This window comes from Rutilus rutilus, assembly GCF_951802725.1.
Source record: "Rutilus rutilus genome assembly, chromosome: 19".
Lineage (NCBI taxonomy): Eukaryota > Metazoa > Chordata > Actinopteri > Cypriniformes > Leuciscidae > Rutilus > Rutilus rutilus.
This window is the reverse complement of record NC_140232.1, coordinates 20,693,746-20,721,139: the sequence shown is the minus strand read 5'-3', so window position 1 is coordinate 20,721,139 and position 27,394 is coordinate 20,693,746. Positions and strand designations below refer to the sequence as shown.

Sequence of the window (27,394 nt, the reverse complement as noted above, 5' to 3'; positions counted from 1 at the left end):
ATCAATAATTTTTTCTTTAATACAGACATATGTGTTTTTATTTATTTTATTTTTTTATAAAAATTAAATTGCATAACCCAAAGAGATCGCACTGTCAGATAGTTTGGGAATATTCACACATAACATATACACATAAAACATGATATTAGAGTTTTAAAATCAAACATTTTAAAAGAGAACAATACATCACAGTTGTTTAAACCAATGAGCATTAAGCTGTGTCATCAGCAAGTCGTTTCCCATCATGCTTTTGATCAGCGCAGTCGGTGGAGAGCAACTGCGCTCGACTGCAGAATCCGACACCTCCGCCTAGCGCTCGCGAGAGATTTTTGACATACGTCAGCATGACATCAGAGCAAGGCGGACCGCACTCGGACACATTTCTAACCGGCATGCATCTCGCGCTGATCACCGGTGATCGGTTCTGCGCAGATTTTGCTCATCTCAAACAAGCCTAATGCCTGATAGGGCAGCGAGGCAACACGTCAGCTGCCTAAGTTTTCAGACGCAGAGTGTGTTATTTTGATTTGACTTTGAGTGTTTACAGAGCCCGTCTATGGAGAGCCTGCCCACTCCCTATTGAGTCCGATTGTACCGAATGTTGGTTGTAGTTCCACCAGAGCTCCACTGGGGGCGATCGCCCATGAGTGCAGAATGAATGGGAGTCTATGGGGCTAGACGGCTAAATTTGTCTCCTTCACCCGATTGCCGTTGAGAAATCTCAGATTTGATAGTAGGTTTTGCAAGTTCAGCATGGGTTATAGGTCGAAAGTTGAATGAACGAGTACTTATGTCCTTTCGATTTCTTACAGGTTGAGTTGTTGTTGCCCATAACACGCTAGCATTCTGCTAATGAATGCTGATTGGTCAGTGAAGGACTGATTACGGCCAGAGATACCGCTTGATGGCATCGTGGCATCCGAAGTGTATCGCATATTCAAATCAGTAACGTGCGGTGAAATCTTGTCATGGGTAGGCTGTGACCTATCAATGTGGCATATGTTTATATATTCATTCAGTTAATGTAGCAACCCAAGTTCATATCAGGCATCATCACATCGCTGCCTGCATACAGCAAAGTCAGTCATATGTGAGGCTAATGCACAATCAAATCTAATAATCAAATTAATGGACACATCTATCTTATGACTTATACAACAAACAAATGTTTTGTGCGGGACACAGTAACGTTAAGAGAGGGAGGCGGCGCGGTGTCAGCGAACCGACAAGCAGCCTAGTCACTATTGTAGTTTGTATTAATGCCATGGTTCAACAAATAATGTAAAGGTTAAATAATAATTCACTTAGACTTTATAAGAAGCAATTGCGACTTTATTTCACGCAATTCTGACTTTATATCTCGCAATTCTGACTTTATAACACGCAATTGCGACTTTATTTCACGCAATTCTGAGAAATAATGACAGAATTGCGAGATAAAAAGTCGCAATTATCTTTTAAAATGTTTTCCAAGCTTCCATACCTCCTGGCCTCTTCCTCCCATCCATCCTCCCTGACGCGTTATGGTAGGGCCGGCCCAGCTATCGGTAGGCGCCGGCGGTGCCGCGGTAGCCTACTCCTGAGAAAACGTTTTGGAAAAGACGGGCTATGGACCCAACCAACTCTATAGGAGGGGAGGGGAGAACTCCCTCACATGGTACAACCCATGCAGAGGCTGCGTGCTGCGGTGTCAGAATGCGGAACGTCCGAACGTGTGTAGCCTAATGTAACTAACGTGAAAAATGTGAAAAAAGAAAATCCTCGACCGGCCCAAAAGTGAAGCGGCCCACCGGGAATTCTCCCGATTACCCACCCCGGGCCTGCTGACAGCCAACGCTAGGCGCCGCTAGATCGGGAAGCGCGGATTGAGTGAGAGCGAGTGGATCACGTGACATGAAGCAAGCTCGGTCTCTGCCTCAATGTTGATAATAGCGTGCCGCACGAGTGCTATTTTTAGACCGCAAGGCCGCGTGACGTCAGCAACGTAAACCGGAAGGGGGTCAACATAGAAGCGCGCTCGCTTATGATTCATGCTAGTACTGCTTGTTTTCTGCCGGTTATCCCTCAAATAAGAACATGCCGAGTAAACACTGCTGCTATGGAACTTGCAGAAACGACTCCAGACACTATGACCGTCCACATATGAAGGATGTATTCTTTATTCGTTTCGTTTCCCGAAGCCAAAAACCCAGAGGGATAAATGTGAACGATGGGTCAACTTGTGCGGACGTCCAAAAGACCAGTTCAATGCATTAAAACATTATTTTGAATGAATGAACAACTCTCTCTCTCTCTCTCTATATATATATATGTATATATATATATATATATATATATATATATATAGTTAACGTTACTTGTAGGTGCTACTACTGCCTTGAATGACATGTATTTATCATAAAAGTCATATGTAGGCCTACTTTCTTAAAATACTCTTATTTAAATATGTAAGACATGTTCAGCCTCTGCCTTTTTCTAGCAAGCCTGGTCATGCTACAGGTAGGTCCTAGATCTGACAGATTTACTTTTTCTGTAGTAAGGAAACAGCCTTAGGGGGAGGGTAAAATAATTGAGAGAATTTAGATTTGATATTAATAAAAAATTAAGTGTTGTTGGTTGTGACCAAGTAGCATTAGCGATCGCTAAACAAAAAATAAATACATTAATAATAATAATATAAATTACCCCCAACAACTGTCAGACGTAAGACAACCAGAGGACATAGTATATATGACAGACAGGACATAGGGTGGTAAAAGATAGCTTGTTGAAACTGCAAAATGTCACTGTCAGTGGCGTAAGGCGATGTTTTTTGGGGGAGAAATTCTGTCGATAACAATCTACCTCTGGATCAGGTCGGCTTTTTTCCCCGTCTTTTTCAGCCCTCTACACTCAAGCCATCTCTTCAATTGAATATTTGTATGTTCTTCTACTTCTATACCAGTGAATTTGGCACCGGGGACATCATTCTCGGACAGAGTTAGCAGGTTTAGCTCAGTAGACATCTCGTCCGTAAACTGTTTACATGCGTCTAGCATGAGTGACACGCGCGAGTTTGACCCCCCTAGCAACCGTCGCTAGCTTAATGAATATTAATGAGAAAAGGTGACGTATATCGTGCGGTACGCTATTCAAGACAGCATGAGAACTGACTGCGCATGCGCAAACCTACGTAAACTACGTTCTATGGACCAAAGAGGCACTGCTAACCATGCTGCTAACCTCTGCCTCAATGGCCATGGCCTTGCATTTCCTGCATGAACCTGTACTTGTGTAATGACAATAAAGTTGAATCTAATCTAATCTAATCTAATGAAACAATGGTTTTAGGAGCAAACAATGGCAAAATTAGTATATTATATGTGTATTCCTGAAAATTTTTGTTACAAAAATTTATATTTGGAATAAAATAAATGCAATTAATAATGTGGTGAATTAATAAAGTTCTTGGAATTAATAAATGTAATGTCAACATTTCCATTGGTGAGGCACTGCCTACCCTGCCTACCCTGACCGCACGTCCCTGATTCAAATGAGTCGCATATTCAAGCAGAGAACATCTTCATATTGAGTCAGCAGCAGCACTATACTTTTGTCATTTTCTTTACTGTACAAATGTTTTGTTTTATTCACTTTCTCCTTTCCCTGAGGATGCTGCCAATCCTTTCCCTGCATTTCACATTCTCTCTGCATTTCATATCTTAATAATATCTGCCTAAAGCTGAACAAAGACATTTTTCAGACATTTAAATTGATAATTGCAACTGAATTGCTGAGAGAGATATGTACAGTATATTGTTGTGGGAGTTTTATATGGGAAATGAATTATAATGAAGAAAACAAACTGAAGTAAATATTGTTTTGTTTGTAGTTATTGACCGTATCTCCTCCTACCCAGTGTCATAAACCAATAATGCTTTTAATATAATAATGAGAGAATATTTTATTCTTGAAATGTTATTACAGTTTGAGTAATAACCCACAATTTGACTGAAAATATTTGCTCAAATTTTTTTAAATGTTACTTTTCTGTGTGACTGAGCAAAAATGTGTCATAAAAATATCCAGTGACTGGCATATTACAATTTAGTTCTGCGTGTAAAATTAGATTAAAATTTTTAAATGCTCTACTAATAAATATACATTTAATTTTATAAAAAATATTGCAAGTATAATATCATAAATATTTGACATCATAGAAAATGTACATAACTATACACAACAAAATTAAATATTTCATACATAAATATACATTATTTACAAATAATCAGCTCCTTATTCATTTTAAAATGTGTCTCAGCCATATTCAAACACACACCATGCAGACACAGCACTATTTTTTATATTTCCCTTGATCATTTCACATTAAACATCACTACTCTGTGTTTATTATCATTCACTCATGAATATTTATAAGCTGCACAGGTCTTAAGACAAACTCTTTGTTGTCTCTTACAACAATTATGCAAGTAAATCAACTAAATCTCCCAGTTAGAATGTAATGACCTGGTGTTGTGTCAAGCCAACATAACTATTACAATTCATTGACAAACACTGTGTTTGGACATAAACAAAAAAGAACAAACAAATATAGAGCAATAAGTAGCAATTTAGCTCATGCACCAGCTTGTAATAAAATTGTATGTCCTCTAGATGTCACTATTTTAAAGAATGATGGGAATTGGGAATGTGAGTGACAGCCTACATACACATTCAAGAGGTAAACACTGTAAAGACTGACAAAAAGTCATATTAACGTTTGTTTCTTGTCCAAATTTAGAGTTCAGCACTGCTCATATGCTTCTATTGAGCTGTGATCTCAGAGAAGATGCACAACAGACAATGATACACGACTCTACCTTTAGAAACACCTGCGAATGACGTTATTGTGAAATCTGAGAAACAGAAGAGCAGATCTTTAGGCCTGACTCATCATCAGGATCAGATATAGACAACATAAATAGCAGGCAAGGCTTTAGTCCAGACCTGTGGTCATAGCAACATAAGTCACATACCAAGAAAACAGAAAAAACAGGCAACCAAAATCCTTAAAGCTGACTCACCTGTAAAACATCAGCAAAATTATAATAGCCTATAACTTTCTAAGTCAGTAAGGAAACTGTATTTCCTGTATGGCTATAATTAGACGTGCATCGAAACTAAATATTTACACCAATTCTGAAACCAAATTCAATTTCCTGCTTACACACCAGGTTGTCATTTTATGGCTATAGATAAATTCATCACATCATAGGTTAATAGACCAATTGTCATCATATGGAAAGAGCAAAGCGCTGTTAGATTGTTGACAGAAGAGCATAATAACCAAATTAATTTCACCACATTCTGATTAAACATTATGTTATGGGCAAACTAAATATAGACATCTATAATTTCTCCCAGTTTACTCTTTTAAGATTCTTATAATCCAACTTGATTGTTTAATGAAGCATATATAACCAGACAAATAGTGAACCTGCGATCTTGCAGACTCTTAGAACAGAGCAAGGTTTTCACGCAGTGATCTGTACAGAAGTTACAGGCTATAAATATTTTCTTACATTTTTATGACATTTGTAACTATTAACAAATTTGTAACTTTCGATGATCTGTTATATATTGTGTAAAATAGTGTTAGTTAGCATGCTGTAATAAAATAGCATACAGTGCTAGAAAATTTTGTTTTATAAAAGTGCACGCACTTGCATTTGTTGAGTCGGGGAGAAAAGTTTTTATATTCACAGTCTAGATAATATTCTTCACATAATCTCAGGTTTGCATCTAAGGTAAAATAGGCCTGTTGATATGGCTGATTAATATCAATTTCAAACCATCCTAAAAAAGGAATCGTAAAGCCTAATTTTTAAAAGCCCCCTTTCAAATGGTTTAGTTTTTTTTTTAACCATCAGGGTTTTATTGCAAACCACAAGTCAAAATTCACATAAATTATCTGTAAATGGTAATTGCTGTAATTCGTATCAAAGACCCCTGATTCACTGCCACTGATGAAAGGTCAGACTCATTTGTTTTGTGAATCGGTTCTTTTGATCATTTCGATTCAGATAAATGGTTCAAAACTATTTAGATCGTTGCTTGACTTGCTTCATTATGTAGTGGCCCTGACATCCCAGTGCGGCATACATTTACCAATAAACCATATAGGTACATATTGCTGTTTATTACGTATTTTTCTCTTAGGATTTAGGCCCATTAATAAGACTGTATTAATAACGGGTTTTTTTCTGTTGTAATTTCATGCATTTTAGTTTGTTTTTGCACATTGCAGCCAATAATAATCAGAAAAAAACAGTGATTAAAGGATTAGATCACTTCAAAATTAAAATTTCTGTCATCATTTACCCAGCCTCAAGTTGTTTCAAACCTGTATGAACCTGTACCAGTTGATAGGCCTATACACTATTGACTTCCATAGTATTTTTTTCCCTACTATGGAAGTCAATGGGTACATCAACTGTCTGTTTACTGAGTACCGTCATTCTTCAAAATATCTCCCTTTGTGTTCAGCAGATGAAAGAACTTAAATGAATGAATGAATGAATGAATGAATGAATGAATGAATGAATGAATGAATGAATTCAGATGAAAGAACTTATAGTTCACCCAAAAAAGAAAATTAGCCCATGATTTACTCACCCTCAAGTCGTCCTATGTGTATATGAAATTCTTCTTTCAGACGAAATCAATCGGAGTTATGTAAAAAAAAATGTCCATGATGGATAGAGGCACTTTTATGGACTTCAAAACAGAAACAGCCATTCACTGCCATTATAAAGCTTGGAAGAGCCAGGACATTTATATATATATATATATATATATATATATATATATATATAATTCTGATTGTATTCGACTGAAAGAAGAATGTCATACACCTAGCATGACTTGAGGGTGAGTAAATCATGGGCTAATTTTCATTTTTGGGTGAACTATCCCTTTAATAAAGGTTTTGAAACAACTTGAGGGTGAGTAAATGATGACAGAATTTTCATCAAATGATGACAGAAAAGTGAACTATTCCTTTAAGAACTTAAAATCATTTGTATATAGCCTACAATAAACTGTTCTAAAGTTCATATTATTAGACTGAAAATGTCCACTTTATTTTCAACCCATGAGCTGGCAGGGCCTTTCCAGTGTCCTTCACTTCCAGTTATTTTTAGCTGTTCAAAAACAGTTCGGTATGTTAGGCTACTTGATATTGCAAAATGGTATTTCTCATATTATTTAAATGTGTTGTAGTAACTAGTTATAAACAGTGGTTTGTAGTGCACACATTTGACCATTTATTGCACTGTTCTTCTAGTTATGTAAATATAGCGGCTAATACATCTGAAATCTCGTACATTCACAGAAAACAGCGTTGCAAAATAAGGTGGATATGGATCAGCTCTCAGCTCATCACGAATCGGATCTGCTCCAATGAGCTCGGTTCAATGAGTCAGTGAGTTGTTCACTCGAGAAACGATTACACTGATTCGTGAATGTTTCAAACCGGTTTTGTGAGCATGTTCGACCATGGGTTCAACCGATTAATTAAAAAGATCCGACTCAAAAGACTGATTCGTTCACGAATCTTACAGAACTGCATATGGTGCATTCTGGAATTCAATCAACTGGTCACTGCGCCCCACATCTCAACCCCCCTGCCACCGCTCGTGCCAATGATGTCATTCTATTTCAACGGCTGAGGGGCGGGGCCGTGACAGACAGCTCCTCCCTTCGAGCCAATAGCATTTGGTCATAGACAACTCCAGCAGCGCGTGTCCATAGTCTGTGGGAGGATCTAACGTCGGCAGCGCTCCGAGTCCGCTCCTCCACGGCCAGCCAAACACTTGAACACACACACTGCGCCAGAGAAAAAGGAAACCTTCAGCGCTGAAACTTCAGTTTGATCAAAAGGTAAGAGTTGATTTCGAAAGCATTTGCGTTGCTATTAGTTTTGATTAGATATTGGAAGAAGCGAGAGCCATTTCACGGCTTAACACTTCTGCGGGGAGAAAAGAAGTAGGTGTTGGCTTCAGAAAAGCGTATTTTATGAAGAACAACAACTTGACGTGTTTCTTAAAAAGCCAGGGAAAAGATTTTGATTGTGACTTATGAGGACCTTTTGTGAAGTTGAAGTTGTGGTGTGTTTACGGTGGTCACACCACCTGTTTTCACACGCAGCTCGGTATCGCAGTGTTTGTTTTTGACTACAGCACCAGATTCAGATGGATTTGGCTTGGGAGTGTGAGACAACACCCCTGTTGAACACCCCACATCGTTGTGTTTAGGCTCACTACGTCGTAGATAAGTTCAGAGACGTCAACGTTACACTAAAATCCACTCGTATAGACAACACAGATTATTATTGGTGAAACTTGGAAGATGAAAGACCGCGCCTCGAAATGAAATAACTTTCAGCTCATGTTTTCCAAGTCTCAGCAGCTCTTAGTGTGGGTTCATGTTACAGAATTTAGCGCTAGTGCGCGTTCATGCCAAACTTTTTTTTTTTTTTTGGTCAATGACGTGATGGTCATTTATTTTGAAGGGATTGATAAAATTTGCACTTACTACGTTTTTATTAATTGTAAAAGTTTACAAATAACTTTGAAGGACTATTAAAGTGTACTGTGTACGCTTACGTGAGATGAATACTCCAGTTTTCGAGGGGAAGATTGTTTTTGTACAGTAACGTACATGGAGCTGGTCGCCTCCTCCTGAACGCCGCCATGTCGACGTCACATGACCTGCCTCGAAATACAGCTGATCGAAAGTCCATGTATGTTGAGAGTATGTGGAACGAAAAATGTAATTCTTAAATAAAGGAAAGGCTGGAATGATTGGTTATTATTGTAAGATACATAAGCAGATAAACGTACACATTTTAATTTTATTTACGCTTTTGAAAGCTTATTTCTTAGAAATGCTTGATGTTTATGCTACTTGAAATTTATTAAAGTCACCGTGACATCCTTACACAACCTCCTGTCACTCACATGGGATCACAGCAATAGCAAACCACAGTGATCCAATCAATTCCCGATGGAACTGAATACCCCCCATTCCTCATCCCTTTACATTTAGTCTTGTTTGGAAAGCCGTTTCACTCGGATATATGGATATGTACAGGGAAGAAAAAGCTATAAAACTTTAGCTTTATCGACTTTAGCTAAATTGTTTTTTGAAAACATAGGTAATCAGTGTTTTTGAAAAAAATTATAAAACCATCTCTAGTGTAAATTATTACATTTCTAAGAACTTTTTATTACCCTGGATTTTCTTGTTTGTCATTGAATCATGTGTGTTTTGGACAGAAACAGCTGGTCATGGTCTGTTTTGTAGGCTACTGAAAGTGAAATGTTCACATAAAAACTTGTTAGACAGGAATGATCCAGGTGTTTGTGTTTGAAGCAGTTGCCTATAGGAAAACTACCTCAATGTGTTTTGGAAGGAAGAGGCCACATTCCAGCAGGAATTTCTGAGCTATTCTCTCTGAAACAGACCACCTCCTCCATGTAAGGACAGTGTTTACATCCCAACGGCCATGGCTCAAAACATACTGAGCTATCTAGACAGAATCTTTGGGCTTACTGAGGACTGTAATATTCACTGCATGCATTGAAATAGCTTGACTTGCTGCTTGTTTAATGTATTTTTTTTTAATCTGATGATGAGTGTGACTGTGATAAACTGATGCAGAAAAAGAGCGGAGGGTCTGAAGAGCATCAGTCTCACTTGATAAGAATGTCTGAGTGTGCCAGTCATGCTAGTAGGGAGGGACTAGGAAGGCTGCGTCTGTTGTGCCGCCTCAGCATTGCCAACAGGTGTGGGCTCGCAGCCACACTTCTCTCTGTGTATGAGAGGTGCAGGTCGATATGGCTCGTTATTCAGCTTGCTGTCCGAACATCAAAGTGAGGCACACTGGTTTGATTCGGACGCAGTCTTTAGTGCTTTAGTGGGCATATCTGTGATGCAAACTCTGCACATGCTAAAAAAAAATGGTAAAATAATCAAAACAGAACTGATATTTTATCTGTAAATGAATTAGGCTATTAAATGTGTTGACTGAGCGTTAACGAACAGGGAGGTTGGTTTGTTTGGCTTCATCTTACATAAGCAGAATGTTTTTGAGGGTGGTTTCCTGCATGCTAAAAACAAGTAGATGTCCTGGAGGACTGTCTGTATGCTGTTGTGTCCTCTGGGCTGTTTTCTCCTCCTGTGGAATCACACACTTATGAAGTAGAGGAACGCTTGGATCCACCAGCATGGACACCGATTTGATAGAAGTGTGAGGTCTGTCCTGCCCTCAGTGGCTGCAGGTGATGTCAAGGCCTACATATATATATATATATATATATATATATATATATATATATATATATATATATATATATATAAAATACCTGTCAAGGATGCATTAAATTGACCAAAAGTGACATTAAAGACATTTATAATCTTACAAAGCATTTCTATTTGAAATAAATGCTGTAGCTTTTGAATGGTTTCCACAAAAATATTAAGAAGCACAAACGTTTTCAACTCTCAAAATAATTCGAAAATGCTTCTTCAACACCAAATTCAGCTTTGCCATCTCAATAATTAATATTGTAAAATAGAAAGCAGTTGTTTAAACTGTACTATTGTATGAACCATTCGATATAGTACAGTTTAATGCTGGTTCCAAACTTTTTACAGTACTTTTGAAATATTTTGACATCACAATGACGGAGACAGATCTCACACCTCTAACTAACAAGTCGGTGTCCTTGCTTGTGGATCCAAGTGTTCCTCTACTTCAAGTGTCTGATTACTAATGCTAAATTTAATGCTCAAAATGAAATGCTGTCTTGTGGGCAACACCGCGTTTCGGATGACCCAAGTTTGAATCCAATAAGTGTCCTAAATAAGTTTAAAAACCCTTGATCTCACAGAGGTCAGCATCAATACAGCTGGACTCCCAAGTGTTTTTCTGCTGAAAAAGGCAAGTATTTAGAATTATGAATGATTTAATTTCTTACGACACTGCTGTTAAAAAATAGAGAGCGAACATGTCCAAACTAGCAGCCTCTACCTTTTCGCTCACTTTCTGACTGCTCAAAGATCAGTTTGTAGTGTGCAATGTCACTGATCTTGAGTGGTTGTGCATGGGAAGCTGTTTTCAGGTCAGTGTGAACCCTCTGGGCTGCGGTCCATTTAGTCTTCGATGAACAACACCTGATCGTGTAAGAAAGAGGGACAAAAAATATGAGGAGGAGGAAGAGAGGACGGTTTTTAATTAGGACACCCTCTTTTTCTCCTCTCCATATCACCCTCTCTAGGAACAAGAACAAACATTCAAGTAGGTCAGACACTTCTGCTTCTTCTGTCATTAGCTTAGAAAAATCTGTCCATTTCATTTTGCTAGGGTGACTCTCTTTCCTTCCGTCTTTCGTTCGTTTGTTCCTTCATTCCTGACTGAGTGAATGTTGAAATCAGAGACACTCACCACTTAGAAATGCTCAGTCTTTATTTACAATGTAACATCATTGTTTCTATTAGCCTAAACTTAAGCGTTAGAACTTTAAAGTTGTGCTCTATTTGTTTCAGATTTTCCGCCTTGATGTGTGTGATACACTGGAAGTGTTTCCTCTCTCAGCGAGACACCAGTGAGGCCTCAGGAGGCCTTTAAATGAGTTTAATCTTCTGTGCTCGTCTCTGTTCTTCCATGTGGAGAATCTGATCTAAGGATCCGCTGCTGCTCAGAAGCATGAGGCTGTTATGTTCTTGTGTCTGACATTTGCTTTTGATAGGCTGTCACCCTTGGGGTCAATGAATCCTGTAATATAAGTGTTGCTGTAGCAATCTGCAGCAAGTGGCACTGGGATTGTGCTTCAGCAAGTTGTTGTCATTTGGCTTTCCACACAAACACACATTGTGTCATCTCACACAGCAGGTGACACATATTGGTGGAGATTTTGTTTTTCACCAGGAATTCCAATGTTAAACTAGCCTGGGTTTCCCCATGCTGCCTTGCGTGCAGCGCGATTTTATTCACGCTGCTAGGCAGCCTGGACACCATGGACCAGATTTCCCCCTCAAAAAGGGAACCAATCACAGAACGGGGAGGGAGCAGCAAGACGATGACGACGTCTATGTGACACACCGAAGCAGTTTGTTCATATCTATGGATCCAACATGGCAGCAGACGCGAAGTTACCTTTCGATGCAGCCTTAGATAGTGTTCTAAGTAGTTTAGTCGCTGAACGCCATCGTGTACACATACATCTCTGACCCATCGTCGTCTTCCTCGTCGAATTTCTGTCGCTCTACATACGTCATCTGGTATAATTCAAACGATTGGCTATGAGCTACGTACAGGCGCATTTGATAGACATTCGTAGCGCCCAATAAACGGCTCTGGGCATTCGTAAACCACGCCTTAAATACGCGAAAATTAACATATGGTTCCCAGACCACGTCTCAATGAGACGAGGTCTGACGTTAGCCAGGCTAATGTTAAACTTTTAAAAAATTTGTTGAGATAATGCAGGCTGATGGCTTCAACAAAAGCATATACCATTGATTAACAACTTTGTAGCTCACAGTAGGTCTGTATTTAAAGGTTTATAAGTTTGTTAAAAATATATTCCCCTATTTACTACCTGACTGTTGCACTCTAAGTGACACAGATGTCTACAGCTGGACTACGGTTCCCAGTGTACATTAAATTACTGCTTTACCATACACCGTTTTACTTAAGGTTATTTTCATAGGTTTTTTTGTAGTAGAATATTTTTTGTAGCAGAAGTATCCCACACACTTGAATCATAAACTCAGGTTTTAATCTCTGTTATCTTTCTGTTCTACAGAGACTTCGTACTCTCAAATTCCAAGACCAAGCTTTGTTTGCCAGGCAAATTACATGCATTAAAAGCACAACCAATGACAAACACGACCAACCAACAACTTGTGATATCCGTTTCCTCTGTGTAATATGTAAAGAATAATTGACGTCAAGTTGACGTCAACTAATATAAATTATTAGTGTGCAATGCATTATTATTATTTTAAAATTATTAAATACCCCAGTCAATTATTCTGCTTATACTACGGTTACCACACCTCAAAACATTGGTCAAGAACAAAAACATTTCAAGACATTTTTTCAGGTTTTTGTCCTTAAAACGCTCTTGTGTGTAGGATTTCTTATTCATCTAATCCCAAGCCGCCGTTGCTAATTCCAAGACGTCATTTTAGAGCTAGTAATGGTGGCTTGAGCCACTGATAGCAGATAAATGCAGTTATTAGAGAGAGTGTGTGAAAACCAGTGTCTATGGCTGCATTTACACTGCAGGTCTTAATGCACAGATCCGATCTTTTGACCAGATCCGATTCTTTTGGGCCCGACTGTTTACACTCACTCTAGACATGACTTGTTTCTGATATCTGACTGTTTAAATTAATTCCCGCCCAATATGATTTTTGGTGATGGTTTTACTATCCACATGGTAGACCCTGGTTTTGAATGATGTGCCGTGATGTTAAAATTATTACACAATTCATGTCGGGTGGTCATGATTATTTGCCAAGCTAACAGCTGTCATGACTCAAGAATGTTTTGTAGCGCAAAATCTGATGGAAGAGATAGTCTGGAGAATTTTTTCGTTTATCTACAACTAGGGTTGCAAAGGGGCGGAAAATTTCCGTAAAGTTTCCGGTAAATTTCCATGGGAAGTTAAGCTGGGGAATTTTTTAAATATTCCCCAAAAAATATTTAATAAAATGTCTCCAAACATCGGATAGTGCACGTGGCATTTTTCTGTAAAATAAGACAAGAGCTTGTAAGAATGCTAATGCAATGCAAGAGCTTGTAAGAATACTAATGCAATGGCATGAACAGATATATAAATAGTAAGGCTAGCTAAACAACTGGAATGATCTTGAAAACGTATTGCAGGAGGCAGAGAAAAACAGCCACATGAGGTAGCTAGCATCTGCCTTATGTGGTAAATAAAGTTATGCTGGCTTATTTAGCATCTAACTTATCAGCTTGCTATCTACTAGATGAATACATTTGTATGTGATATTTGCAATTTAAACATTTAATAAATATATTTCCCCATAATATCATCAAATCTTACTTCACTTTCTTTAGTCCACAGGCTCAAATGTGTGCCTTCAATAGTCTTGTGCTTTGGGCTTAAATTATCATCGCTGGGAAATATAATGTAGCTTTCAGTAGTGAAGCTGTTTTGTTTATAAAAGTCACGGGCAGAGGTTGAAAACATACGTACACAATATAATGTAATTTTGTGACCTGCCTGGAACTACTTTAGCCATGCTTTTCCCTGAAAATAATTGCACTTCTCAGAACGTTTGTCAACCAATCAGATTGAAGCATTCATCAGCCCCAAAGCATTAAGTAATTTTTATGATGCTGCATCGAGTATAGTTTTTTTTTTATATTTTAACAAATAATTTTTAATTTGGAGAATAATGTTTGTTACATGTTGAACACAAAAACCAAGCCCTAGCAAAAGTTTCTAAACGTAGCAACTGAAACATTCTTAACCTGCCCAGCGTGTGTGCAGATTCCACACAGTCCAGCAGACAGCGTCCTCATAGCCTTCATACACTAACCTCAGGACTCTCATCTGTTTTTAGCTTCGAGTCAGGGTTGGATTAGAGAATTGAGAATGATCCTAGATCAGAATCAATAAACTAGTCAAAGTGTAGGCTACTCTAAGATCATTATCTTAAATTTTTGGACCCAGCAGTGAGAACAACAGGGGATGATTTATTTGACTAGCTGAGTGTGTTTACGCTTTCTGTAAGTCACTGTGAGCCATGTTTTTTTTTTTTGCTTAATCAAGTGATAGTTCAGCCAAAAAATAAATATCTATCATCATTTACTTTTATGATATCTGTGGAACACAAAAGAATATTTGGTTTTTGCCCATACAAGGAAAAATATTCATTGGACAAAATTAAGTTATTTTTGGGTGAACTGTCTGGCTTAGTCTATTTCTTAAAGTCACCGTGAAATCAAAATTGACCATTCTATTTTTTTTAAATGATGACATCTTTTATTTTTCAGCACAAAAATGGGACAACTTGAAAAATAGAGCGACAGATTTGCTGACACGGTTCGTTTGCGAAGATATGAGGCCCATTAATGTGATATATGGGTCTTACTGAAGGCATTTAATGGTCAGAATATTATTAATAAAGATTTGAATATTAATATTAATAAACAAACGAACTTCGAATATGATTTTTGGGCAAAAGTCAAAGCCCTATATCCCATAGAACAAAATTTTGCCACTTACTGAAATCCTCCTATAACCAAACTTTGCAAGGGTTTCAGTATAAAACTATGGAGCTGTTTTGCCAGATTACCATTACAGCACCTACTAGAGAAACACAGCAAGATATGCTTATCTGAAAGTGGTTTAGTAAAATAAGAAATGTGGAGTCAAGGAGTTTGTGCAGGAACTTCACACCTCCTCTGAACAGGAAGGAGGTGGGAGAAATGGCAAAAATATATCACGTTTTTTTATGTTGGTTAAACTCATTCAGGTTTGGAACAATTTGAGGGTGAGTAAATGACAAAATTTCTTATTTTTGGGTGAACTATCCCTTTAAGACAACTGATGTGATCTGATATCATCATATCGCACACCCCTAGGTTGACCCCCTCTCAGAAATATTGAAGACACACATCAGCAAACACTTTTCAAAGCCCTTCTGGTTCAATTCAGTTTTGCTTACATGTTTCTGATATAAAACTGTCTAGCAATCCAGTGGGAAAAGAATAAGTGTGCGTTTCTGTGAGGTGTCTCAGTCTTAAAGACCTTACAGACCCCCTGATGATCTCTACGGGTCATTAATTGTGAGATTAACTGTGAATTGATGGCAGAGCTTCACCTTATTAAATGAATACTTATACCCCATTAAATATTTCTAATGTGCTCCAGTGGGTTTAAGTATATTGAAGCTCCAGTCAGATTTCCTGGAGAGAGAGATTCATCATCTTTACCTGTTCATACAGCGAGTGCAGTGAGATTCCTGCTGATAATAATTGGTCAGTATTGGTCATCATGGTTCGTTTTGAGCCTAATACATCTAGTATTAAAGGTGCAATGGTGTAAAAACACAATTCTGAACATTGATTTTTGTGTGTGTGTGTGTACTCGCTCAGTAATAGAACTTTTTTTTATACATTTTGAAATATGTATGCATGTATGTAAATACAATTATAAAAAAAAGCTCATCTAAAATAATAAATAAATTATTTTTAGTTTCGGTTTTCGGCCAAGTGCATCCAGAATTTTTGGTTTCGGCCCAAAATTTTAATTTCGGTGCTTCTCTACTTATAGTTATCATTCTTGGTGTGAGCGGGCCTAAATTATACAGGACTAGGGGTGTCACAACATGCCGGTATTGATGATATCATGATACAATAAAAAAAAAAAAAAATATATATATATATATATAAAAAACGTTAATACTGCACTTATGATAATATCATAAATTCAGTTCCAGTAACTCTGGTTGACAGTCCAACATAGTAGGTGACAGTATTGCTCTTTAAAACTGGTTACTGCCCATCATAAAATGGCAAAAAGAAGGCTACGATGACGCTGTGTGGCTACTACTGCCACACAAAATCATTCCAGAGCGACAGGCGAAAGCGCTACCGAAAAACGGTTAAGGCAGCTCATTGTGGGTTTTTTTTGGGGGGGATTTGTTTCAGGGTTTTTTTCTTGTTTTTTTTTTTTAAAACAAGGTGTTAGACACCCCACTCTACAGGAAGGGCCAGTCAAAGGGTCAGTGCTTTTGTACACATGGTTACAGCTAAAAAAAGCTAAAAAGTGCACACATCCAGTAGGCAAAAAGCTACAAATAGAACAATTCTTTATTGCATGTTCTCTATTTATGGAGCTGTGGTGTGCCTACTTTTTTTATTTTTATTTTTTAGCATGATTAATTTATCAGAAAATCAAAAACACAAACAAAAATATTTGACTGTTGGCATTATTATTAAATGAAATTATTACAATTATTCTATAGTTATCGCAATAATATCGTTATAGTGATTTCTTTTTGCCACAATTAGCCTATAACATAGTAAAAATCTGATGTTCTTATCCCACCTAGTGATGTCATTTTGCTCATCCCTAGTAAATAGGGTCATCGTGCAAACAGTTGGTTTGAGCTTCAGACAGAAGCTGTGTCCGAAACCACTCCCTATCCACTATATAGTGCACTATATCGGGTGTCGGCCATTTTGAAGTGGTGTCCGAATTCTGAGTGAACGACATCATTCCCTACATTCGTTCACTACTTTTACCCACGATCCTCTCTGAATATGAGTGTACATTTGATGTACACTTGCTAAAGCACTATTTCCCACAATCAAATGCGGAGAGGGGTTCTACCTTTTTTTTATTAATCATTACTTGAATAAAACATGTTAAAATATTGAGACAATATTATATAGATGAATTTTAAAATTAAATGAACTGATATTAATAAGGTGAATTATATAGGTATATTATTTTTTTATTTTTTTTTATTAAAATATATAATTTAGGCATTAACTCAATTTAATGTGTTTTACTATAAGCCAGGTGTTTTAACAATTTGTTAAAAACCCTGAGGGCACTCAACGACCACGTCATCTGTGAGCGTGAGCGTTTCTAACAATTTCAATCGATGAAACTACAAATGTATGTGTGACGAAGCCATTTCTGTGACAGCTCCAGCTCTCCGACGCACAGTGTAAACGTCAGCGTCCGAATTCACTCACCTCATTTCGTTCACTCCTTGCAGATACAGTGCACTCAAATGTCATACACTATATAGGGATTAGTGAATGAGTGAACGTTTAAGCGGTTTCGGACACAGCTGGAGACAGAATGCTGCGTGATTTTACAGCTTGCCTGTGAGGTTCAGACACGTTTCACAGAGCTCTGTGCTGCGGCTCCCACTGCAGGCATCATATATTCACATCGTCCACCAGACACAATCTCACCAGTGCTCACATCGTCCGTTACTTCCTGGAGACTTCGCAGGAACCAGGCCAGTGGGCATCACTCATGTACCCTACCTCTCTGAGGTATTTGTGGGAATGAGACAGAGACAGAGAGCGAGTTACTCGGTTCAAAAGTTTCAGTGTCCACTCAGTGAACAGGCAGTCTGACAGATGAGTGCAGACTTCACAGTGGAGACACTTCACAAACCCTCACACTGGGCGATATAGCCTTTTAACAATAAAAAAATATTTTACATTTTATTTAAACTAAACAGCCATTATTGTTAGGGGTGAAACGATACCCTCATGTCACGATTCGATACATATCACGATACTGAACTTATGATATTATTGCGATACTCAAAGACATGATAAAAGGTTAACAGAAAATGACCTGTTGATTAAAATGCTAAATTTGATATTACATTGTGTGTGTAAATGAATGATCTTGGACTTGGTGCTGAAACCCAAAGCACAGGACAATAGAAACCAGAATAACAATATTCATGATTCTGAAGCTGAAAACAGAATTATTTTAGACGAACATGCTTGATCTCTGTCACTGACTAGATATATTTAAAATAATGTAGGACACTTTTTACACAAATATTCCCCCATTGCATTATTATACATTATATTCAACATTATATATAATAGTTTAATGTAGTACTGACACTAAAACTTAGAAAACTAAAAAATGTTCTCGCACATTAATTTTTATTTTGGGTGAACTATCCACGATACATATTTTTGCATTTTTGTATTGCGATATATTGTGACACGAAATATTGTTACACCCCTAATTATTGTTTAAGGCAAGGAAAATAAAGTTAAACATAATCAAGGCATGGTTTCCACAATGTATATACCTGTATACACTACCAGGTCAGTATGGATTTTTCATCCATAAATACGCACACATAAATGCATACATACAAGTGACAGTAAACATACTTACGTTACAAAAGATTGCTGCTTCACATAAATGCTGTCTTTTTAACTTGCTTTTCATCAAAGAATCCTGAAAAGTATCACAGTTTCCATAAAAATATTAAACAGCACAACTGTTTTGTTACTTGAGCAGCAAATCAGCATATCAGAATGATATTTAGATATAGATAGATAGATATTCATTAATTCATTCATTGAGTTTTGATTCACTGAAACTGGCAGTTTAAACTGATTCACTGAAATGATTCAGTGTCAAACCTCCATTTAAAACGATATTCACCTTCCCGTGATACTAAGAGGGAACTGGAAACTAGTTTATTGACACATGGTCTTTAGGAAGCTTAATGGCCAAATTAAAAGCACATTAAGATAGTTGCGTCGTTCACGGTGTTGCTTAATTTGATATCATCAGTGAAATTGTCGCACATTCATCATGAATGTTCAATATGTAATCCAGCCATTTTAGAGGCCCATCAGTCCACAGCTCCTGTGGCTCAAGGTCAATCGAAAGCATTGAAAGTGTCCACACTCGTCCACTGCGCACCCTTAAAACGCTCTCCTGGGCCCCGTTTAGTCTCTGTGTGTGTCAATTCTGTGGTGGGTTTGGAGGGAAGAAGGCTGCCGTGATGGACTTGACTCAATTATATATGATCCCTTATGGAACTCTTTGAAGCAGAAATTCTAAACCCCCTCCTGAATCCAATTTAAATCTCATTCACTTTCCATATCCAGGTTATATTGAACTGTTTTAGATTCTTATCAATCATAATGAAACCCGCTTTTTCTCATTTTCTTATTATTAACTTCTGCTGATTCACTCAGTGCTTGACTCAACTACTCTTTGATTCTGTGGATGGTAGGGATGTACAGAACTGCAGGTTTTCTTAATTGACTAGATGTAGGATTTCTGAAGGACTACTTGAGTTGTCAGCCTTTTTATTTTATGAAAATTTTCATCATTCACCCTCAAGTTGTTACAAATCTGTATGAATTTATTCTGCTGAACACAAAAGAAGATATTTTGAATGATGTGGGTAACCAAACAGTTGATGGGACCCCATTGACTTCCATAGTATGAGGAAAAATAAATAGTCAATTGGTTCCCCACAACTGTTTCGTTATCTATATTCTTCAAAATATCATCTTTCGTGTCCAGCAGAAGAAAGAAACTCATACAGGTTTGGAACAACTTGAGGGTGAGTAAATGATGACAGCATTTTCATTTTTGGGCGAACTATCCCTTTAAGGAAGCTGTGTATTATTGAATATGTACTTGTCTAGTTTATAAGCAACCCACATCTTTGCCTATCTGTATTGATTAACTTAATTGTTTTGATTATGTTTGATGCGATTTGATTCTGTTTTTAATAACTCCTCCCTTGACGACTATAAAGCCAGTAATATATCCCACCCGCTCAGTGTTAGTCTGTCAGATTTCACTTTGTCTTCTGCTCCAGTTCAGTATTGTTATTGTTTCCTAAAACTAAAAAGTACTACAAATGTTTTTCATTCAGTGAAATTTATATTAGTTGAAAAAATGCAAAACCAAACTGAAATAAAGTAAGTTTATGTTTAAGGTCAAAAATGACTAAAATAAAATAAAGCTAAATAACAAATGCATGCACATAACAAAATTACAAAAAAATTAAATAAAACCTATAAAATATAAACACTGCTCCGGTTTGACAGTGATTTATACCCAGAAGCATATTTGGGATTTAAATTTCACCAGATACAATGTTTTTTGGAGCCTGCATGTGAACAGGAAGGGAGTTGTCAGAACAGGAAGTGAGCTCTTTCTCTTCCTGCCACCAGAGGCAGAGGAAATGTTTCCACATTGTGCCTTCAGAGACATGACAGCATTCCCAGAGCAAGCACTGTGGGACATTCCCAGTGTGACACATCACAGATGTTCTCATCTATACTAAAAAAATGAATTGCTTCATTATTTCAATTTCAGTGAATTGATAGGTCAGCTTTGTAAATTTTGGAGGTCTTCTCAACTGCTTTAAAAAGCCAGTGGTGTTCCCAATGTGTGTTTGAAGGACTTGAGATAATGGCAGCAGAGATTAATGTCTGTGAGAATATAGGCTGCCATCACCAAGAACACCTTTCTCTCTCCAGGGAGGAACGTTTAAGAATAGCACTGACCTGCTTCGGTTCTTTTCTCTCTCTCAGAACTTGTCCGCTGTAATTATATATATTTTTTTCAAGTTCAATGTGTGGGTGTGTCTCTCTTTCAGGATAAGCTGACAACTTCCTGTGACCATCCAATCCAAATGTCTGATTATGAAACTGCTGTCCTAACTAGTCTGAAACTACAGTAATCAAATGTTGAGTCAATCATTAAAGGTACACTGTAAAAAAAAAAAAAATCGGTCTTATCTTATACAATGTTCTTCCGCTAGACGCATGCAGTTTTGTTTATTAACCGCTAGAGCACCAAAAGTAACACAGCGCACCTTTAATGTGTGCGTCCCTTCACACACTTTCCTTACTAAAGATGGCATTTTAAAGGTACATGCACAACTGTTCAAAAGTTTGGGTTTAGCAGGGTTTTTTTTAAACGTGTTTGAAAGAAGTCTCTTCTGCTCATCAAGGCTGCATTTATTTGATAAAAAATACAGTAGAAACAGTATTACAGAGTTATTACAATTTAAAAATAGTTTTATATTTTAATATGATTTAAATGTCTTCAGTGTCACATGATCCTTCAGAAATTCATCATTTTATCATTCTAATATGCTGATTTGGTGCTCAGAATTATTATAATCAACATTGAAAACAATTGCACTGCTTCATATTTTTGTGGAAACTGATACTTTTGTCAGGTTTCTTTGATTAATAGAAAGTTCAGCATTTATTTGAAATATAATGTATCCAAAATTTCCATGATACTTGTCCAAAATAATGTGGTATTTCTACATAACCTACCATCTTTCTCACACACATGAATCATGCACACAAGCCCAAAATCTTCTGCTGGAGTGTGTCCGCATTCACTGGGCTACTGTACGGGTGTGTGTGTGCTTAAATGTGGACAACTGGTTAGATTGGCACTATTTTAAGAAAATGTGTGGCTGTGAGTGTGTTCTTTGGCTGTGACAGTTTTGGGCCATCGTGTCCTTATTTTTTTCTCCAAATTGCGGGAAAGAGAGGAAGAGGGTGGGACAGGAAAGTCTTTCTTACTGTATATTTTTTTCCATACTCTTCATGCTCTCACTTTGTGTGGATGCAAGAGCTTCTCCCAAATAAGGCCTTCAACAAAATGTACTTTTTTCATTCCATTGTGACCTTCATTTTGTGGTTGAGTTTGGGTCTTGATCAGCATTTTGGCCTCCTGATTTCTGCATAAATGCAGGATACATCGTGGATCTGCTACACTCTATTATGTTGTGTTTCTCAAACAGGGGTTCACTCACTAAATTATTATGATGATTCTTTGGACATATTTCGTGGCTCTCTGGAATACTTGATTCTGATTTGTTAAATGTTTGTTTACAATTACGGCGAAACTGGATATTTCACCGCACGCAGTCAATGGCAACTTATCGCTGCTACTTTCACGTTTCTCATATCATTCTTCAGTCTCTATCTTTTAATTTCATTGCATTTCTATGATATTTAAAATGGCTAATTGGCTCCAACTTCTCAGAACAGTTACGATTACCAGCTGTAATAAAATGTTTTAGCTAACCAGTCTGTAGAAAAAGTAAATTGGAAATATTATTATGTCTATCTATCGTTCTATCTTATTTTCATGCAATTTTATTTGCTCAATAGCTATGTAATAAATGGGATAATCTACAGCCAGTGGGTCATCATCACAAACTATGAATATTGTATTTGTTTTGTGAATTTCATTTGAACCATGTCTCTCATTGTAGTCTTCTTTCTTTTTCTTTAGTGATGGCAGCTATTCGTAAGAAGCTGGTGATTGTGGGAGATGGAGCCTGTGGAAAAACATGTTTGCTCATTGTGTTCAGTAAAGACCAGTTCCCAGAGGTCTACGTGCCCACAGTGTTCGAAAACTACATTGCTGACATAGAGGTGGACGGCAAACAGGTCAGTTATCCTAAAATAGTGTTGTACACAGTCCTTCTTCCTTGTTTCGTGGACAGAAGCACTGAGAATGTGGTGTGTCTGGGTATGCTTGTTTGAGAGAGGGAATTGGGTGTTCCTGCAACCTTTTAACCCAAATTTCAGGCCATCCTGATCAGACATGCTGGATATAATATGAGAGAAGTTCAGCAAGAGGGAGTGCTCCTCTGATCTTAACTTACTACTATAGGAAATGGTTTGTTTAAGATTTTTGTTCATGTTTGGACTTGTAAGCTTCTTTGAAATAGAGGACAACAATATTGAAATGAACCTATAAGTTAAGGATGAATATTATTTCAGCAGTTAAATTTGCCCAGACCAGTGTCCCAGAACTTTTGATTAAAAGAGAAAAGAAAAATTTGCAGTTTGTTGATTTACATTTGTTCTGTTTCCTGTATGCTCCAGAACACACATTTAATTTCCATCTCTTGTGCTCACACAAAAAACTCAAGTCTTTTAACCCTTGAATCTTTTGTATTGTCATTTAAGATGATGATGATGATGATGAATTTTATTTATAGTGCACTATACATTTGATCTCATTTGAACATCAAATCTCAAAGTGCTACAAGGATCAATAAAAACAAAAAATAAAAAACTACTAAAACAAATACACACTTAAAAATACGCTTTTCTGAAAAGAAAAGTTTTCAGTTCTTTTTTAAGACCTCTAGACCAGTTTGAACTGCAGTTATCTCTTTAAATAGCTTTAGGTTTATAAATGGTTTTTATATTTATGACCACTGATATTGATGACAAGACGACTCAAAGTCCAGTGACATACCTGTAATCTCTCTCTGTCTCTCTCTCTCTCTCTTTCTCAGGTGGAGTTGGCTCTATGGGACACAGCTGGTCAGGAAGACTATGATCGGTTGAGGCCATTGTCATATCCAGACACAGATGTTATTCTGATGTGTTTCTCCATAGACAGTCCAGATAGTTTAGGTACTTAACCACGCACACGCACACACACACACACGCACACGCACACTCACACAATATTGTTCTGAAGTTTGGAGTCAGTAAGCATTTCAGTCATGACAGTAAAGACATTCATGTTAAGCTGTTCTTTTGAACTTTCTATTTTTCTATTAAGAATTCTGAAAAAAATAAGCTGTGTTAATAATAAGACATTTTTCGTGACAACCAAATCAGCATATTAGAATGATCACGTGACACTGAAGACTGGAGGAATGATGCTGAAAATTCAGCTTTGACATCACTGGAATAAATTACATTTTAAAATATATTAGAGTAGAAAACAATTATTTTAAACTGATTTACTGTATTTTTTATCAAATAAATGCAGCCTTGTTGAGCATAAGAGACAAAAAAAAATCTTAAAGACCCCAAACTTTTGAACGGTAATGTAAATTACTACTTTTTTTTTTTTATTCCTGCTTCACAGGAAATACAGTTTTAACTAAATGCAAGTAATTCAACTTGCACATATTACATTAAGGTAAAATTGAAGATGATTTATTAAATACTGACATTTCATTAATTAATGAAATACACAATTTCCTGCAGTTATTAATATTTATAATTTACTGTATTAAATTATTTCTAAAAATATCTTAACATTGGCATCAGGTTTCATAACTTCTGTTCTGGCCTCTTCCAGAGAATATCCCAGAGAAATGGACGCCAGAGGTAAAACATTTTTGTCCCAACGTTCCCATCATCCTAGTGGGCAATAAAAAGGACCTGCGGAATGATGAACACACACGCAGGGAGCTGATCAAGATGAAACAGGTATGGCAGGTGTTCGTTCGTGTGTGCGTGTGCGTGTGCGCGTGTGTGTGTGTGCGTGCGCGCGCACACGTGTTAAGCAGATGTTGCCATAGTAACATGAAGTAGAGGTTTATAAGACACAGCAGAGGCCTTTTGTTGGCCTTTGGCTTAACAAACAAGACACTTCCTGTCTCTGAAAGCCACAAAGGAAAATGGAAATGCACCTGTTTCCTGTGGGGAAAAAGCTGCCCTCAGGGATTACATCATGCTGAAGGTCTGTTTGTAAGAGTAAAGCAAAAAACAGTAGTGAAACTTCCATGCTGGTCGTCATAATACTTTTATATTTATACATGTAGCATTTTTAAGTGATTTTTCTAATGAGGAAGATTTTAGTATACACAATTTGTACAGTAATGATCCATCATATTCTCCCAAATTGTTCGGCTAATTTTAACCACAATGCTTTGTGTTGAAAGGGACTGTTGTGGGGACCATTTAAGGTAGCTAAGAAACATTGACGTTAGTGTCTAGGAATGCTCATTGATTTTATCAAAATTTTGTCAGGTTATCTCTACAGGAATGTGGCAGTTTGTAAGTCATGTGACATTCAGCATACTATAGTTCTACAGTATGAAATGTTTATTGACGTTCATTGTATATTGTAGAGTTGTAACCTACTTCGCTTTGAATCAGTATGCAAATACAAAAAAAGTTACATTTTAATATTAATCTAGCTACATGAATTGAGTCTGTGAATAACTCAGAATGCAAATATAAGAGGGCAGCTGAAATGGGGGTCTTTTATGAAAAAATTAGGGGGAGAAATGGGTGGGGGGTGGTGTCACATGATCATTGTAATATGCTGATTTACTGCTAAACATTTCTTACTATTATCAATGTTGACAGTTATGCTTTATTAGCTGAAATAGAAATCTTTAGCATTTATTTGAAATAGAATTAAAATGGAAACCTTTTGTAACATCTATAAATGTCTTTACTGTCACTTTTGATCAATTGAATGCAGTGTTCACTATTAGACATTGTTTTCACTATTAGATATTGTTAGTGTACAAATGAAACTAGAGAGAGGGTGAAAAGAGTTCTAAAAGAATGCTTCCTCATTGTGTACGTGTGTTTTAGGAACCTGTAAAACCAGAGGAGGGCCGTGACATGGCTAACAGGATCAGTGCATTTGGATATTTGGAGTGTTCGGCTAAAACTAAGGATGGAGTGCGTGAGGTTTTTGAGATGGCCACCAGGGCAGCGCTGCAGGTGCGAAAGCGCAAGAAGAGAAGCGGCTGCCTACTGTTATGAGCACCACACACACACACACACACACACACCTCCATGTTCCTTTCTGCAACTGACCCCAGGAAAAACCTACAGTAACCTGCTGCGCCTCACATGTCTCGCAATCCAGGAGTGGATGACAGAAAAATATTTATAGAGAAACCAAAGTGTGTGTCAGTACCCAATGCCTCTTCATCTTGCCATCTTTCTCTTTTTTTTTTTTTTCCTTTTCTTTTCTTTTCACCAGCATACTTTCCTTCCTTCCTTTCTTCCTTCTCTGGAGGAAAGACTGAGATTAATTTTGTATTTGTACATAAATCTTCTCTGTATCTTTCGGTTCTGGTTTACAGTTATTCTATGCCTCTGTATATGATGCTCAGTGATTTAAGTTTGAAAAAAAGAAAGAAGCAAAAATACATTTATCATTCATTATAACTGCCAGCCTGTGCTCTGTGTGTCTCTTTTTTGACTGCTGATTTTGGGACTGTGCCAAACTTTCTTTATCTTTGTCCAATGGAGTTGACCTTAGTAAGGATAGCTGGCATATTTATTTTACATGAATGAAAATTAGGCTGTAAGGAATAGTTGTAGTCTGATCAATTCGGTTTACTATTATACATATCTGTGTTGTTTGCTTTGCAACGGACAAAATATTTGGACAAAAATGCTCAAGTATATAATTTTGTGCCAAGTATAAACCATTTTTAATGGTTAGCAGGCTAAAACTGAATTAGCATTATAGACTAGACGGATTTTAGAAAAATGGCCTTCTATAAGAAGTGAGGAGCATTTATGGGTACAAGTCGGGAACCGGCCTACCTTACATATTTCAAGGGTGCTGAGTCCAAAAAAACTGGTTCCCAAGCGAAATTTTGAGTTTTTTACCTTCTAATTTGCATATCAAAATGGCCACCAAATTGCCTATCTTGCTCAGTCGTTGGACCATTTTCCCCAAGTTTTTTTGTAAGTAGGCAATCAAGATGAGGAAATTAAGTTTCTAGATCGATAGTCAAGGGTCAGAGCAAAGATATAATGGAGGCTCACTGCCTTTTTTATGTATATATATGCAAAATACCAACTTTTAAGGTGAAATTAAGCATTATTTGTGTAATTTTTTTAAGGCCGACATACATATTCAATCAATATCACTCTTAAATGTTCCCAGTGTATATATGATATGTGATGTATTCCATATTACATAATAACTAAGAAAAACACCATTGCAAGTTTTTTTATGCAAATTAAGGCGAGACACTACAGGTGAATAGGGTAACATTTTTAACTAGCAGATATCACCAT

The 27,394-nt window shown here is 37.2% G+C and overlaps 1 protein-coding gene across 1 annotated transcript; it reads left to right on the top strand.

The window, feature by feature from the left end:
- The first annotated feature begins 7,566 nt into the window (after positions 1–7,566).
- rhocb (ras homolog family member Cb) lies at positions 7,567–26,536 on the top strand. Its single transcript, XM_084389509.1, has 5 exons — positions 7,567–7,920; positions 22,878–23,035; positions 23,896–24,016; positions 24,696–24,826; positions 25,946–26,536. Exons 2-5 carry the CDS (start codon positions 22,880–22,882, stop codon positions 26,117–26,119), a joined length of 582 nt encoding a protein of 193 aa, XP_084245635.1. The 5' UTR covers positions 7,567–7,920; positions 22,878–22,879; the 3' UTR covers positions 26,120–26,536.
- Positions 26,537–27,394: the final 858 nt, after the last annotated feature.

Coding starts and splice junctions, on each gene's coding strand:
- rhocb (XM_084389509.1), top strand. CDS start 22,880: ATGGCAGCTATTCGTAAGAAGCTGGTGATTGTGGGAGATGGAGCCTGT. Junction 24,017..24,695: donor AGACAGTCCAGATAGTTTAG/GTACTTAACCAC, acceptor GGCCTCTTCCAG/AGAATATCCCAGAGAAATGG. Junction 24,827..25,945: donor AGCTGATCAAGATGAAACAG/GTATGGCAGGTG, acceptor CGTGTGTTTTAG/GAACCTGTAAAACCAGAGGA.